Source organism: Lepisma saccharinum, chromosome 1 (assembly GCF_977018435.1).
Source record: "Lepisma saccharinum chromosome 1, izLepSacc3.1, whole genome shotgun sequence".
NCBI classification, from domain to species: domain Eukaryota; kingdom Metazoa; phylum Arthropoda; class Insecta; order Zygentoma; family Lepismatidae; genus Lepisma; species Lepisma saccharinum.
The window spans coordinates 61,318,480-61,334,510 of record NC_139229.1 but is presented as its reverse complement, the minus strand read 5'-3'; the positions used below and the strand labels follow the sequence as shown (position 1 = coordinate 61,334,510).

General features: G+C 37.6%; 1 protein-coding gene across 1 annotated transcript in view; it reads right to left on the bottom strand.

Annotated features, from left to right (window-relative positions):
• LOC145995469 (trans-1,2-dihydrobenzene-1,2-diol dehydrogenase-like) overlaps positions 1-16,031 on the bottom strand; it is a 33,665-nt gene that overhangs the window by 5,339 nt on the left and 12,295 nt on the right. Inside the window, exons 3-5 of the mRNA XM_083131997.1 lie at positions 14,714-14,841; positions 9,187-9,436; positions 5,508-5,661 (exon numbers count right to left, since the gene is read on the bottom strand). Coding sequence (XP_082988123.1) covers positions 5,508-5,661; positions 9,187-9,436; positions 14,714-14,841 — 532 coding nt within the window. The remainder of the gene's footprint in view (positions 1-5,507; positions 5,662-9,186; positions 9,437-14,713; positions 14,842-16,031) is intronic.

Sequence of the window (16,031 nt, the reverse complement as noted above, 5' to 3'; positions counted from 1 at the left end):
TGCACAATGAAATCAGGAATGCTTTGATTATCATTCTGTTTAATAAGAAAAAACTTATGCCTTTCTAGTAGGAGATTCTTCTTGGGCCCATAATGGCGGATTAATGTTTGTTGAATTTGAGCAAGACTGAGCTCTGATATTGATTTAGGTTGTATGAGATTATACAAATCAGCATACGTTCTGTGCCCTATTGCTGCTGCTAATAGAACATGTTTAGCCTTATCATCGGGAATGTCTGAAGCTTTGCAGAAATGCTCGAATCTATCGAAGTATTGTTTAATACTTTCCTGCTCCCTGCAGAATTCAGAAAATTGTGACAACTTTTGCATTGTGTACAGATATTCTTACCTCCAACAGACAGCTTGAAGAACAATCACAAGAAATATGTAAAATTACAAGAAGTAAGTATCAAATGAAGTTTCCAAGATCCTCGTCGCCATTGTTGAGTTTTGGGTTCTTTCAGTTCTTCCGTAATCCAGAAAATGGAGTTAACAATGAGACAGTATTTGTAACACAAACAAAAGTGTATAATTCTGGAACACAGTAATACAACAAGTACAACAAGTTACATATTGGTATAAATGACAGAAGTCTCGTCACGAAGAACGGCTACGATATTGAGACATACATGAGAGAGACAATACACAGACTGTTGACAAACAACATTCAATAACCAGGTCTGGCGTTCAAGTTCAATCAGCATACGACACTCCATCTGCCTATACTACCCCCAGGTACCCTTTGATATGAGGCTGGGTGAGCCCAGTCACTTTATGCGGAAAAATTCCAAGACCACCCGCCCCGGGAATCAAATCTGGGTCTCCTGTGAGGCAGTCGGATGCCCTACCACCTATACAAAAGATGGTGCCAAAAAAAATGAGGGGCACTTCTCTTACATTGTGATCACATTCAATGTGTGGCTGGTGTTGCACAGATAAGAATACTATGGCACTACTCTTACCATCCATTTTAACATGATCATTTTCTTTTCTTGAATTTGAATGGAAGATACCTAATATACAATAAGATTTCTACTATGTAAAAGACATGAACATAATGGTAAATATGGTACATAGTAAGTCTTGACGCTTTCCTGGAAACGAATGATGAATATATCCCCTCAGGTTATTGAACTCACGTCGGAACTTATTTCAGAGTGGGGGGGGGGGGGGGGGGGGGCAAGTTCTTAAATCCACCAACCAATTTTTACAATCTCTTTTTCCTACATACATACATATAACACTCATCAGACATAGAAAAAAATTAAACCTCCATCCACATCAAACCTACCAACCATATGCAATACCTACACTTCTCCAGCTCCCATCCGTTCCACACCAAGAAAGCCATGCCATTCTTCCTGGCCCTCAGAGGTCAACGCCTCAACATCTCACCCACCTCCCGACAGAACTATAACCTCCGCTTACACCAACCCTTGACTAACCATGGATATCCTTCCACCCTGGTCACTAAACAAATATCCCGAGCTGCTTCATACACTCCCACCAAGAAACCTGCCACCAATTCCCCTGCACTTGTCACCCAATATCAAACCCACCTCAACAAAATCAGACACACTCTATGTTCCCTCCTTCCCATCCTGCACAGTGATCCTGACACCAGAAATATCTTCCCCGACAAGCTCCGAGTTGTTTTCAAACGCCCTCCCAATCTCCAAAACATCATGGTCCACCACAATCCACGTACTCACAATCAACTCGCACCTGCCCACAAATGCAACCGCCCAAAGTGCAAAACCAGCCCCATATTTGTCACTTCCCGCACCCTCCAGATCCACACTGCCACCGGCAAATTCACCATCTACCCCAAAGGAACCTGCTACAGCTCTAACCTAATTTATATCCTCACGTGCAACATCTGTGGGAGCTTCTACCTGGGGGAAACATCCACAGCCCTGAACCTCTGCATCAACAACCACCGCTCCTCTACCCAAAACCTGGACTTTCCTGTTGCCATTCACACCAATCACCACAAAATTTCTTTTAATGACTGCTTCCAAGTAGCGATCATCCACTCCTTGCACCAATCCATCAACACCTCAATACGTAGAAGATGGGAGAGGGCCTACATATCGACCATGAATGCAACCACACCCCCAGGCCTGAACAAGGCCACCCAGTAACGCCCCTCATCCCCTATCCTCACCCCCTCCCCCCACCACCACTCACAGTTTTCGACAAGCCTGGCGAAAGAACCATCTATATAATTTTTATTTCTCCAAGTTAATCGCGATATTGAGAATGAATAATGATTAGATTAAGTAGATAACGCTAGAACAACAATAACACACTCATGCATAGCCGAGAATTCGAACCTAAAACCTTCCCTCCCCAATTTCAAAATGTCAGATGCAAATGCAAGGAAAGTCAAATTTTGCTTGCAGGCATTAAAAGCATGTTCCTTGCAAGCAGTTTGCTAAGTGTACAGGCATTTAAATGTTCAAATGATTTATAAAGAAGAATGCATTTTCAAAGCTCAAAATTCATGAGGACTATACTGTTTGAACCTAAGGAACTTTCTTATCGACACTACTTAAAATCAAGAAATGTTTAGTGGAATTACTGTTATGTAATTTTTGCGAATCATAAACGTACGAACTAAAATTAAAAAAATTGTCTGGTCTTAATTTTGTATTGATATTCCATGTAGAAGAGGCGATTATGTAACTGGCAGGCATGTGACCAGCATTTTACCATGCAGGTATTGTATATGCTTCCATGAGTGGCAGGTTGTGAGATTCCATATGGCTAAAATCTTTCTAAATTGCTGCTAATGGCTTTCAGGTGATTAAAGATGCCAGATTGTTCAGTTATATTTTACGTTGATGTTGCACCTTTAATAATAATTAATAGACAGGACATTTCTCTCCTGTTTCATTGTCGGTTTTTCAACAGTGAAGACTCCAGTAGTAAATAACCTGGTAGTTTAATGAACTTTCGTCCGCATGTGATATTTAGGAATATAGGCTATATAAAATTGGAATCTCCACCCACAAAATAGTCTTGCTCGCTACCCCTCCTCGCTCCTTTTTTGGAGAGTTACTGATTTTCAGTCACTGTTGCGGTTCTGATTTTATAAATAAGTGGCGTTAGTAAAACAATTTTCGAAACTGTCGTGGATTTAAGAATGTCACTTGCAATCAACATTACATATTATTTGGAGCTGGGTGTGTATATAGTTCGGAAGCTGTGAAATTATCCCCTCTCCATAGGAATCGAACCCTGTCCCTTTAATAAGATGGCTGCATTAACCACTACGCTATCGACGGTAAACAGCCATTTTTTGGTAATATTAAGTTGTTCTCGGAACCGTCACTAAATTATTCCAAATAAACAGTTAAAGGATGATACAATCCATTAAAGATAGTCTTAATTCTCTTTAAAAACTATGTTCCTTTTTTCAAAATTTCTAATAGCCACACGGTTCTTGGAAAGGCTGGTAAAGCAAATCTTATGTCTTACGTTCACACAGAGGCGATTACTGTAGAACTTGTTACTGAAGTTTGCGCAATGGCTAAAGGATATGATGATAATTATGAATGAAGGAATCGTGTGTGCTTCCCCGGAAATCGGACACATTGTTAAGTTGTTTTTGTTGTTTTTAATTTTGGCTGTTTTACTACAATCGCTTCCTCTCATGTAAATGATCAAGGAAAATTTTATTCTACTGCTCAGTGCTTACCTCAAAAAAGACGTATGGTAATCTTCAGGATGTTGACTGCCACAATAGGAAATAAAATTCATTGGCTCACAATGTTTTATTACGAGAATATAATAAAAACGTTGAAATCAATATGTTTCTTGATGATTAGATGAAAAGTTACTTTTAATTATTTTATGTGTGTGTCACGTGGCCCTAGAATCAATTATTAAGCTGCTTTCGAGTTATATTTAGCTCAAAGCATACTTATTGTTTTTTTTCCAAGTATTTTTTTTTTTTAGCATTGAGTCTTTTATTATTTGTAACATGACTCTGCCGTATACTATTGTATCAATATCATTTGAGGATCTGTAAAAAGTAAAAGTAAAGTGCACCCCTGTGCTTTTGCACCATTCCATTAAGGCATATAGGGGGTGTGGAGGTTAGGGCCCCACACTTTCTTGATCTTGGCCGAAGGTGAGGGGTGATGTAATCAGCATCAGCACCATGCCCCTGGCTGCCCCCTGGAGTATACTCCAGGTACCCACTTTATACGATGCTGGTTGTGCGCAGAGCCACTTGAACAGATGAAAAAATCCCAGTTCTCCCCTGCCGGGGATCGCACCTGGGTCTCTCGCATGGTAGTCAGATGCCCTAACGACTGAGCTACCGTGGCTCTTTTGAGCATCTGGCCAGGAATAATTTAAGGCCAAACGTACAATCGAAAAACTTGATTTTTTTTTTTTTGTTTACTTGTCAGATTTAAGTGAAATTTAAAGGCAAAAATAAATATAAAATAATTTAATGTACATCTATTCATTTGATCCATGCTTTTTAAATTGTATTAAATGTAACAATAACAGCATTACTAAATAAGATTTTCACGAAACATCAGCAAAATTTTGTCCACGGGACCACTCTTTACGTAACATGTATGTTAAATGTAGATTTTTCAGCAAAAAATGCAGGCTCGACCAGGACTCGAACCCGGGTCTCTGGCATACTGAGCCAGACTATGCTTGGCTGATTTTTTGCTGCCGCCATTTTACCTGTATGGAATAGTCTCTGCTAGTGTTACTGCAAAGGGATCTGTTGCCTTTGAAACACTGTAGACGTCGACATTGCCTGGTACCTCCCAGCATACAGATGTCAATTCTTTAAATTAGGTACACACACAAAATGTACTATATAGATTTTTCAGCAAGTTGCCTGTGCACCATGAGGCCGCAGGCATAAAACTAGCATGAGTTAAATACAACTAAAATTAAATTCACTTAATACGTTAACTGTCACGCGAGTTGTGGGGCCCTAACTCCACACCCCCTATATGCCTTAATGGCATCGTGCAAAAGCACAGGGGTGCACTTTACTTTTACTTTTTACAGATCCTCAAATGATATTTATACAATAGTATACAGCAGTCATGTTACAAATAACACCACTCAATGCTCAAAAAAAATAATAAGTATGCTTTGAGCAAAATATAACTCAAAAGCAGCGTAGTAATTGATTCTAGGGCCACGTGACACACACATAAAATAATTAAAAATAACTTTTCATCTAATCATCAAGAAACATATTGATTTCAACGTTTTTATTACATTCTCGTAATAAAACATGGTGCGCCAATGAATTTTCTTTCCTATTGTGGCAGTCAACATCCTGAAGATTACCATACATTATTTTGCATCTGTAAAAACTGGTTATGCTTTACGAAGAACCTAGATGCAAATGCTTGGAAAGAACCTTTAAATGAGCCAGAATGAACTTGCCCCTCCGATCAAACTATATGGGTTCCCATATTCACCCCAATATGCAAAATGTACCATAATAAAACAATATCTTACCTTTGGCAAGGCAGTTACGAACTTCCATCGCTTCATATCTTAGTCCAATGCTGTTAACATGATTAAAAGAAAGGGATGGATCTTGGGGTAATGGGAAGTTGTGAACCTTTCCATTTACATCCATTCCAGCAGGGCACCAAAATGGAGCAAAAAGCTGGAGGAAAAAAAATCCATGTAATAAATTCTGCCACATAGGTAACCCACTGCTTGGAGAATTGAGTTATTTGATCATGCTTTTAGATAATTCTTTTCTATTAACACACTCTACAAGTAATACTTTTCTTGAACAACTTTTATGTAAAAATGTTCTTGCAAATTGCATTATCCAATACATCTTGATTTTATATTTTAAAATGCGCATGGCACTAAAAATGTTAATTTAAAAATTACTTAATTCTAGGGATGGGCAGATATGAAATTTTGGCTGATACCGATAAAGTACCGATATAAAATAAACCAATACCGATAACCGATATTCTACCGATCAGATATAAAATTAGAAATGGTCCATGAAGAATCTGAAATGTTCCTTGATCTCCTTAATGAATATGTGTTTCGAAGTGACTGAAGTGCAAAAGAAATTGAATATTTAGACAATTACTTTTTTAAAAAGTAGGGCATCGAGATTATCCATAAAAATTACAACAAAATAGCAGAATTTTGCACTAAATTATAAGATATTTTTTGATATATCGGATCGGTTAATCGGTAATTTTACCGATAAACTGATATGCCTATATCGAACGATACTGATAGAGTACCGATTAATCAGTCTCATCCCTACTTAATTCGTATTTCTGCAAGTCTCTTTCTATAGTTTGAATTTTTAGAACTTTCTACGAGTTCTTAAAAAGGGTAAAACTTATTCATTTTTTTTTAAACTTACACCCAAAGTTTTAAGTGTTCCCTTCCCTGTTTTCAAGGAAGGGCAGAGATTATGCTGACAATTCATTCCACATTTTCAATCATACTTTCGGATATCAGCTGTAAAAGTGCATACAAAATACAGGGTGATTCTTATAGACTCGGCCTGATGAATTTGCTAATAATACTGTAGGTGATGCATACATTTACGACATCATAATCCGTGGGCCATGCTGAGTTGAATGGTGTGCAGATGATCCGACAGGTGGCAACACTTATGCTGCAAGGTTCAAGAACAAGTAAGTAGTGCTGCACGTACAAATGTGTTTGCAGGGCCCAGCCAACAGACCCCCTGACCTTACAACCTGGGTTTTTTCCTGTGGGGTTTACTGAAGGACAGGGTGTATGCAAACAAACTGCACGCGTTACAAGCTTAAAAGGACAATATTTTGGCTGAAATTAGGACCACCACCGGAGAAACACTGCGGAGAGTCACGGCGAATATGCAACACATGCTTTGATCACAATCAATGTCACACTATCCAAAGTACATCACGTATAAATTACGTTAATATCTATGTGGTAAATTTTATATTACAGATCATTTTGTCAGAGCGATTCTATAAGAATCACCCTGTAGATACCAATCTGCACGTTCATTATTTAATTGACGGATTCATCACAGTCTACTACAAATAGGTGCTGATGAACACAATGGATTTTAGGAATTGTAGGTAATTGTAGTCTGCTATAATGGCATCTGACACGAGAAAGCTCTAGGTTCTGTGATTTTACAACTTTTGCATGCAGGATACAAATGTTCTATCATGCTTTGTTTCATCTGATCATCCATCTTCATTGTTGCGATTATTATTATTATTTTTTAAAGGTGTGGTGAAGTGGCCTTTAATATATAAATACAATAACACCTTAAGTTTTTTGTGTTCAATCAACCATGAATTTCTTCAGTTTCGATCTATTCCTGGGAGGTCCTGGGTTTGAGTCACAGCCTCGGCATGGATGTTTGCGAGTGTCCATTCATCAATTTCATCATGCAGGGTTGCTAGGATTTGTTGTCTATGAAATTCCCTGACATTCCCAGGTTTTCCAGTCCAAAAATTAAATTTTGCCAGACATGTTTATCATAGTGATTGTTGCTTTTGAACCTTGTGTTTTTCAAGTAAATATATATTCCGTTAATTATTATGGACATTAACTTTCACAACATTTTTTTTAGCAAATTTCATTCTACACACACAAGATCACGTGAAAATGTGTAATTACGTAAATGTAAAATTACAATCGGCATCAAATGTATTGGGTGCTACAATCATGTGCATCAACAGAGGTACATTATTTCACCTTAACAGATCTTCACAATATAAAAACAACAGAAAAAATTCATAAACCATACACAATTTTTTTTCATTTACTGGCGGATTTATAGTGTGGTAAAAAATTCTGCTTTTTTGCTTACATTTATAAGTACACAGCATCTGGAGATTTTTTTATTGCATGTAGGAACTCTATAGGAAATGCCAACAAGACTAAGATCTATAAAATAAAGACAATAACCTCATCTTCACCAACCTTTCCAATAATTATGATCATATTGTCAATGTACTTTAGTTATCAAGCAGTTATTAACTGCAAGTTTTGCTTTGATATTCTTTGTAATATCTAGTATTATAAAATTAAAATTTATTACGGAAATTCGAAGGAACCATAATTTTGCACAAGACTGAGAATCATAAGATGAAAGAAACAAGTCTCTAAACTGAATTTGTGGCAAGTGGCACAAAAAGCGAAGTAAAATAAATCAATCAATCTATCTATTTCTGTTACAAAAGTTAACGAAAACTTGAAAAGGAGACAGAAAAGCAATGCAAAAGTCATACATGATGTAAATAACGCTTCCAAAGAATGTTTATTGCCTCTGCGGGGCGATAAACTCCTATGCTTTTGTTTGTTAGGCAGCTCAAGTCACATAGTAGAAGATATGGGCAATGCTTGCTGTGACACACGAAACCAGACTAGCACCTCCTGACTTTCATCTCAATTTTGAACAGTGAAACAGGAACATGATGGAATTACGAATGTGCACAAATAAAGTTTTTATTTATGTCTTGCACAAGAAAGAAACTCCAAGTACATTGTTTGTTTATATATAAAAAAACACCTTGTAAATAAAAAAAATATATGAACATAAAAGTTACTCTCATTTACATGCATTCGTGTAGTGATGGGTAGAGGCAGATATTTTAGGTAAATAAAAAAGCAAAATTTCTGTACAAAAACAGAGTCAATTTTGGTGTTATAGCGGTGAAAAAATGGATCAAAAGTGATGTATAAAATAACATTTTGGTTTTAAAATTGTGAACATAATCCAAAGTTTGATTTAAAAACTGCACTTATTACAAAATAAAACATAACACTACTAACAGCACATTTATGTAGTTAGCAGAGTATTAACTTTCTTCCTGTATAAAGGGGTCCATTCTTGCTTCTCACATATTTACAGCAGAATTAATATTTTTTTCCCGTGAATTGCATAACTCACAGGATAATTCAAACTTCAGAAAGTGTCGCGTCGGTAAATAAAATCTAAATTTTGTGTTTAAAAGTTTCTTTCGCATTTTGCGGTTCATTTCTTATCATTTCATGACAAGTAAGGAAATGCAACTCACACCTTTCAGAAACATGACAAATTAACATTAGAATGTGTTCTTTCAGATTTCATGTTTTTGTCAAAAACGAAGTATGCATGCCCCCTAGTGATGGGGAATAATTTATTTAATTTTGTAAAAATGCCTACCTTAATATGGCCCTTAGTCCCAGCAATCACAGCCTCATTTGGAAGTTTAACTGTAAGACTAGTGGTGAAGGTGGCCAACCTTCCTCCGCTATACACCAAACTTGCACTGACACTCTCATCTATCCCTTCCTGGTTTAAATGCCCTCCTGCCACTATTTTCTCAGGTTTTTCTCCTTTGTATATAAAGGATGCCAACTGCAAGCAGTAAATTCCAATATCCAACATGGACCCACCTGCCATTTCCTTTAATCTGAAAACAAGAGTGAAAAAGTAATTAATACACAAAGTAAAATATAGGAATGCAATAAGATTGTTTCAAAATCTGAATGTTACTACGGGGGATCAAAAATGCTCATATTTAAGGAGTGTGCAACTTACTCATGATGATACAATAAAAGTACTTAAAAAATACTATAAAATGAACTACAAGGGGTGATCAACTGAAACCCGTTTGTTCCATGTATTATTGGTATAGTGTGTAGGAGGATATTGTTTGTCCAATAGTGTGTAATGGCTAATGTCCCTGTGTGTTGGGTGTAGGAATGTTGTTTATACGTGTTTCCGTTTTGCAGGTATAACGAGTGAAAGATGGCGTTCAACATCCCCAATCCGTCCAAACAGGACCAGCATGCTGTCATCCAGTTTCTGAGTGCCGAAGGTTGTCAACTAGCTTAAGTGTACCGGCGTATGAAAGACGTGTATGGTGATGCATGCGTGTCCAAAACAACAGTGGTGGACTGGGCAAGAATGTTTCGGAAGGGGCGTGAACAAACCACTGATTATCCCCATCCTGGTCAAGCCCATGTTGTTGCCACAGAAGACATGTGTGAAAAGGTGAATGCGGCAATATCTGCAGATAGACGCATGAGTATTCGATCCATAGCGAACGAGTTAAACATGGGTTAGGGTACTGCTCACAAAATTGTGAAAGCTCTGGGTTATCATAAAATGTGCACGCATTGGATACCCAGGGTATAGACGGAGGACCAAAAGTTGGAGCATATGGGATGCTCCATTAAACATTTGTCACGTTACCATTTGGAAGGTAATGTTGCTGAGGATGAAACTTGGTGCCATCATTTTGAACCGAGTTCAAAGTCTTTCACTATGCAGTGGAAACACCCCTCATCTCCACGTCCCAAAAAGTTCAAGACGCAACCATCTGCGGAGAAAGTTATGGCATCTGTGTTCTTTGATTGCCATGGACCATTATTGCACAACTTCAAAGAACCAGGACAGTCCATCAACGCTGCACGCTACTGTGAGACCTTGACACAGTTACGGAGCACCATAAAAAAAAGGCCTGGTTTATTGACCGCTGGAGTCATTGTGTTGCATGACAATGCGTGTCCACACGTTGCAAACCAAGTGCAGGATTTGTTTCAACGATTCAAGTGGGAAATGTTGCGACACCCGCCCTACAGCCCTGACCTTTCACCTTGTGACTTTCACATCTTTGGGCCTCTAAAGAAGGCTTTGAAAGGTCAGAGATTTCAGTCTGACGCTGAAGTTCAGGATGCTGTGCGTGATTGGTTTGAGATTCAGCCTTCGCAATTTTACATGGACGGCATTTGTAAGTTAGTGACACAGTGGGACAAGTGTCTCAATGCTCATGGTGACTTCTTCTGAACAATATTTTTACTGAGCGCTAACCATAGACGCCTCTAGACAGTGTACCAGTTTCAGCTCGAAATAAAATTTATTTCACGAATTATGACCACTGGACGGGTTTCAGTTGATCCCCCCTTATACTTACGATTTGTGAGTATACATTTTACAAAAAAAAAGTTTCAAGACAACTGGTCCCTTCATCAGGTTCACAATCTTGGCAAGTGGTATCACTTCATGGCCAGGTCAGTTAAAAATATAAAAAGGTATTTCCTAACACCTGGCCCCTGTACACATAAAACTTCATATTCCCTTTTTTGCCTTGTAAGAACTTTCAATCTAAAAATGAACCATAAAAAACTTCATCACATTAACACGTTAAAACCCCACATCTTGCCATGCATGACCATATGACGAATGGTTAGGCCGGCATTCAGTGAGAAGCAAAAAAAAGACAGTCTTTACTAGTCATGATCAAAAAAGCACTCAAAGTGCTGGTATTTCAAAAACTATGTATTCTGCATTCACTCAATAATTTCCTGTACTATTTTATCATTGTATTGTATTAAGATTCGTTCCACGTATTATATGTAGATATTGTATTGTATTATGTATTGAATTGCAATTTATCCCATGAACTAGTATACTTTGTACATAATATTAATCCATAAGTAAAAATTTCTAGTGAAATGTTATCCAATGACATCCATGACGAAACCATGAACGTAATCATTCTGAAGGTGAATAAAACTATCTATCTGGCACATATGTGGTCCAATGGATACTCCCTGCCTAAACTTCTCAGTACTTAGCTCTATCAAGTTTTGAAACACTAATCCATCCTCTTTCAGTGCTATTATAAATTCTTTCACGAGACTCGGTGTGATGTGTGATGGTGGTAAGAAAAATTTACTGGGATTGACTAGCAGTTCACAAACAACATTTTTCATGCCAGGCACAAAAGCCTGTTGGTGAGTTTAATCTAGGCATGTATATTCTAGGCTACCTAGGCTATCACCGAAGCCCAGATTAAATACAGAAAATAATCGACTCTCAAATGTGACTGATGCTTCACTCTCAAACAACGACCGCGGGAGAAAACGATAGTATAAAACCCGTGACTCCTGTGCACCGTACTCCCTGCGAGGAGAGGAGGGAGAGAGTGGACCATGCTTCCTTATGGGCCGAGCTGAATGGAAGAAAAGGCTGCGCAGTGATTTTTAGTCCAAGGTTTGTTTTCCTTGTGCTCGCTCTATACATGGGGATGGACTCCTTTCCTTGAAAACTACCACCAGACTTTAGCGGTTAAATTCTTCCCCGACCAGCACCTGGAGGCGGTCGGTGACGTATTTGTAGTGGCTTCTTAGACAGGAACTCGTCGTTTTACAACAGCGGTAAAACCTTACAGCGATGCCAATGCGCTAACCAGCATGGGATTTTCCCAGGTAAGGGAAATTTTGAAACTAAACTACTATTGCAGGAACAGGAAAAGAGTGGCTGGCATGTTTTAGGGAATTTGTCCTCTAGGCCAAAACAACACTGTCCCATCGAAAACATGCAGAACTCGCAGGCCACTGACCTTAACCAACCATGCATTACGATGTTTTCAACCTCTCTGCTGCTTTGTTTATGACTGGCTGGAGATGACAAAGGGCATTTTGCGAGTGGAAATTGCGTTGAAGGAAGTTTAAGAAAATTAGGTTTCTTACTGTGTGGATTTTCTAAGTGCTTGAGTGAGTGAATTATGTATATATGTTTTGAATGATCTGTGCTGCATCGTGTAGTGAACGAAAATGAATGATATAATTAACGAACTTTTGCCGAAACAATTTACTCTGCTTTTGCATGAGGATAAACTTCAAATCGTGAAGATGTGCAGGCCTCTGGCATAGCAAAGAAGAGAAGAATGGATTTGATTTGTTATTTTGCGTTGCTCTTCTGCCACTTTAGCTAATCGTGACGATGAGAATGAGTGACGATACGATGAAATTCATGAAAGGTCATTCACAAAGAATACCCATGTCCATGTCTGGATTTGAGCCCGGGACGCTTGGCGTCGTAGTGCCCTGTGCTAATAACCATTTTAACACAGAGGTTGCCAAGAGAAGAATGGAGTTCCTGTCCAAATTAAATATTCAAAGTAAGAAGTTTATTATACGCATATATATACGTAGGCCTACATATATATTTCACAATATGGGCCTCTATATTTTATAAATAAACATGAAATATTTGAAATGTTTTCTTTATTGTTTTTATATTATTATTGTTTTTATATTAATGAAACTGATATTTTTATAATTATTAGTAAATTGTAATGTATGTATTTTAATCGCAATGTCACATCACCTTACAATCCAAGAAATTGAACGAAAAAGAGCCTCTCATTTGAACAATATGATAAAAAGAGATAGCCCAGGTTTTAAACCCAGCATATGCTAATTGTTTAATCCTTTTGCTTGTAGTTGACAATCCTAGTATGGCCGTCCCACTCACATGCAAAGCAACATTATTTCTTGTACCCATGTAAAAGACAACCTAGTATTACAATGACTTTCAAATCGCCACAATTTATTCATGTTTCTCATAGTTTATGCTGCTGACAATCGTATAACTTTCTTTACCTTGGGTTTCATACACAACTGGAATGGAAGGCATCTTATGTCCATTATGTACTGGTACAGCTTTTTGACTTGTCTTGAAAGTCAATAAAACAATAATAAAAAAATTCACATTGTGAACAAGTTTTGTTTTCATTATTACATGTAAGAGTAAAATATATCATGAAAAAGGGATGGTTGAAGAGTAATATACCATTTAAATTCTATTCCATAATACTCAGAAGGGGGGGGATTCAAACTTGTGTTTGTTAATAATAGTAAGAATACATGCATTGTTTTGTGATTCAAGTATGTCATACCCTCATATGTAGCCAAATGAACAGAAAAGAGAGAACTGAAGAAATTATAATACATAATTACTGCCATGTGGAAGTGGTATGACATGACAAGACATCCTGAGCAGAATACACGTAGATATACCTGCCATTCTGAAGTGGTTGAGTTAATTTCTAGTTAGCAGTTACCATGAAGGGGAAAAAATGCAAGGTCGACCACATTAATATCATCAATGCATTGGCTGCCTTTCCTACTGGAGGTTGTTTCTTCACTTTACTCAAGCTCTTTTCATGCCCACAGGAATGCAACGGTGTTAGCCGTTTGAGGAGACCACACATCATAAAGGGGCCAATTACTGTTGAGACTACATCTGTTTCTGAGATGTCCTATTTCTACTCTAGAGTACTGCATCGGACCACTTTCGCTCGCTCAAACCTGTTCGAATCTCCCACACTCATAGCGGAATGATTGGCATCGTCCGTCCCATATTTCAGAGCCTAATAAGCAGCACTAAAATCCACACATGGAAGGAAACCACTCTATGCAATTACAATTCTAAATAATAATTTTGTATATTATATAACACTCAAATACAGCACATATGAAAGTATGCAATATCTACAGACCGAAACGTAAAATGCTTACACATGATGACAGACCTGCCTAAGCAATTACAAATATCGTATCACAGTGCAAGAGGTACGTGTACATCATTGTTCACTTACCGAAAAGGGTAATCATATTCTTCAAAATAATAAAATGCAGGTATAACATTCAATCGAACAGTTTGAATTTCAGTTTGATATTTCAACATGTTCTTTTATTCTCAATTTTATGAATCATGTGATTTAGTCCAAAGGTTCTAAATTAATAAAATTAGATTAATCGAAAAAGGTATTACTATTTACATGCTTCAAATCAATTAAAATTCAAACTTAAGTAGTATTTTTTTTTACTCAGCATGCATCCTGCTGGGTGAACTATTTTGTGCAGTGTATATACTATTATTATTTGCAAATTACCTCAATCTATCCACACTTGAAGCCTGAATGCCAAAAGTCACGATGACATGGGTGACTTCTCCTATCTCCCCAGATTCCACTATCTTCTTCAGTGCCTCATAGATTTCAAAAAAGCGGCTCCAAATTGCCTTAAAGCAAAATAAATATCAATGAAGAAAGGTTCACACTATATTATAAGAAAAAAATACATACCTGCATAAAGATGAATACAGAAGTCCTCTCCCTTCATTGATTTTTTTTTTTAAAAAAAAGAAAGAACACCCAATTTATGGTTTAACTTTCTTACATTCCTTACTGCAAATCACGGTCAGAAACTAGAACTTGACACTAGGGTACGATTTGGCTCATAATGCATCAGAATTAGTTGCCAGAGTTAAAAATCACCAAACTATATCTCAATGTAAAGACACCAAATACCAATTTATGAAAGTAAAGTAAAAAAAAAAAAGTGCTCCCCTGTGCTTAGCACCATGCCATGAAGGCATATAGGGGTTGTGGGGATAACGCCCCACACTTTCTTGATCCAGTCATGAGTGGGGGTGATGTGATCAGCATCACGCCCCTGGCCACCTTTACCCCCCAGGGTTTCCCCCAGGTACCCATTTTATTCGCCGCTGGGTGGGTGCCGGGGCCGCTTCTGTTAGAAAATTTCCCGGATTTGAACAGGCCGGGGATCGGACCCGGGACCTTTAGCATGGTAGTCAGATGCATTACCAACTGAGCCACAGTGGCCCAATTTATGAAAGACAAAACATAATTGTTACTTAAAAATTATTTTTTAAACATTAAAACAATAGTAGTTGTTTACCTTGAGAAATTTTAGTAAGCATTCAACATATTGCTCTCCCTTTTAAGTTAATATATACATATACATGTGCATGCATGTGTGTGTGTGTCAAGACTGACACTGACACCTCAAGCAATACAGGTCTCCCCAATAGCATAGCAGATCAGATCTCACTTACAAAATATATACTGTACTTGGTTACTTAAATTATTTTTAAAAAAAGGTAATGGAAATTTCCACAAGTGAACTCGAATTATTGAGAAAGAAAAAAAAGAACTACATTTGAAAATTCAGGTGGCATTTTACTTCCCCTGCTGTAGTGGAAATCAGCACAGAAAAAGTTTATAAGTGGAGCTAAAATCAAGTTTGCATCTTGGTCATGACTACATGACACCATGTTTACAGGCCATCATGAAGCCTACATTGAAATCATGGCTCTAGTTAGTTTACTGAAACCTTTATCTAGGCTAAGTATAGAGTTCAAATAAATAAACTAACAGTACTACATTATATATTTTTTTTGTTTTCAAT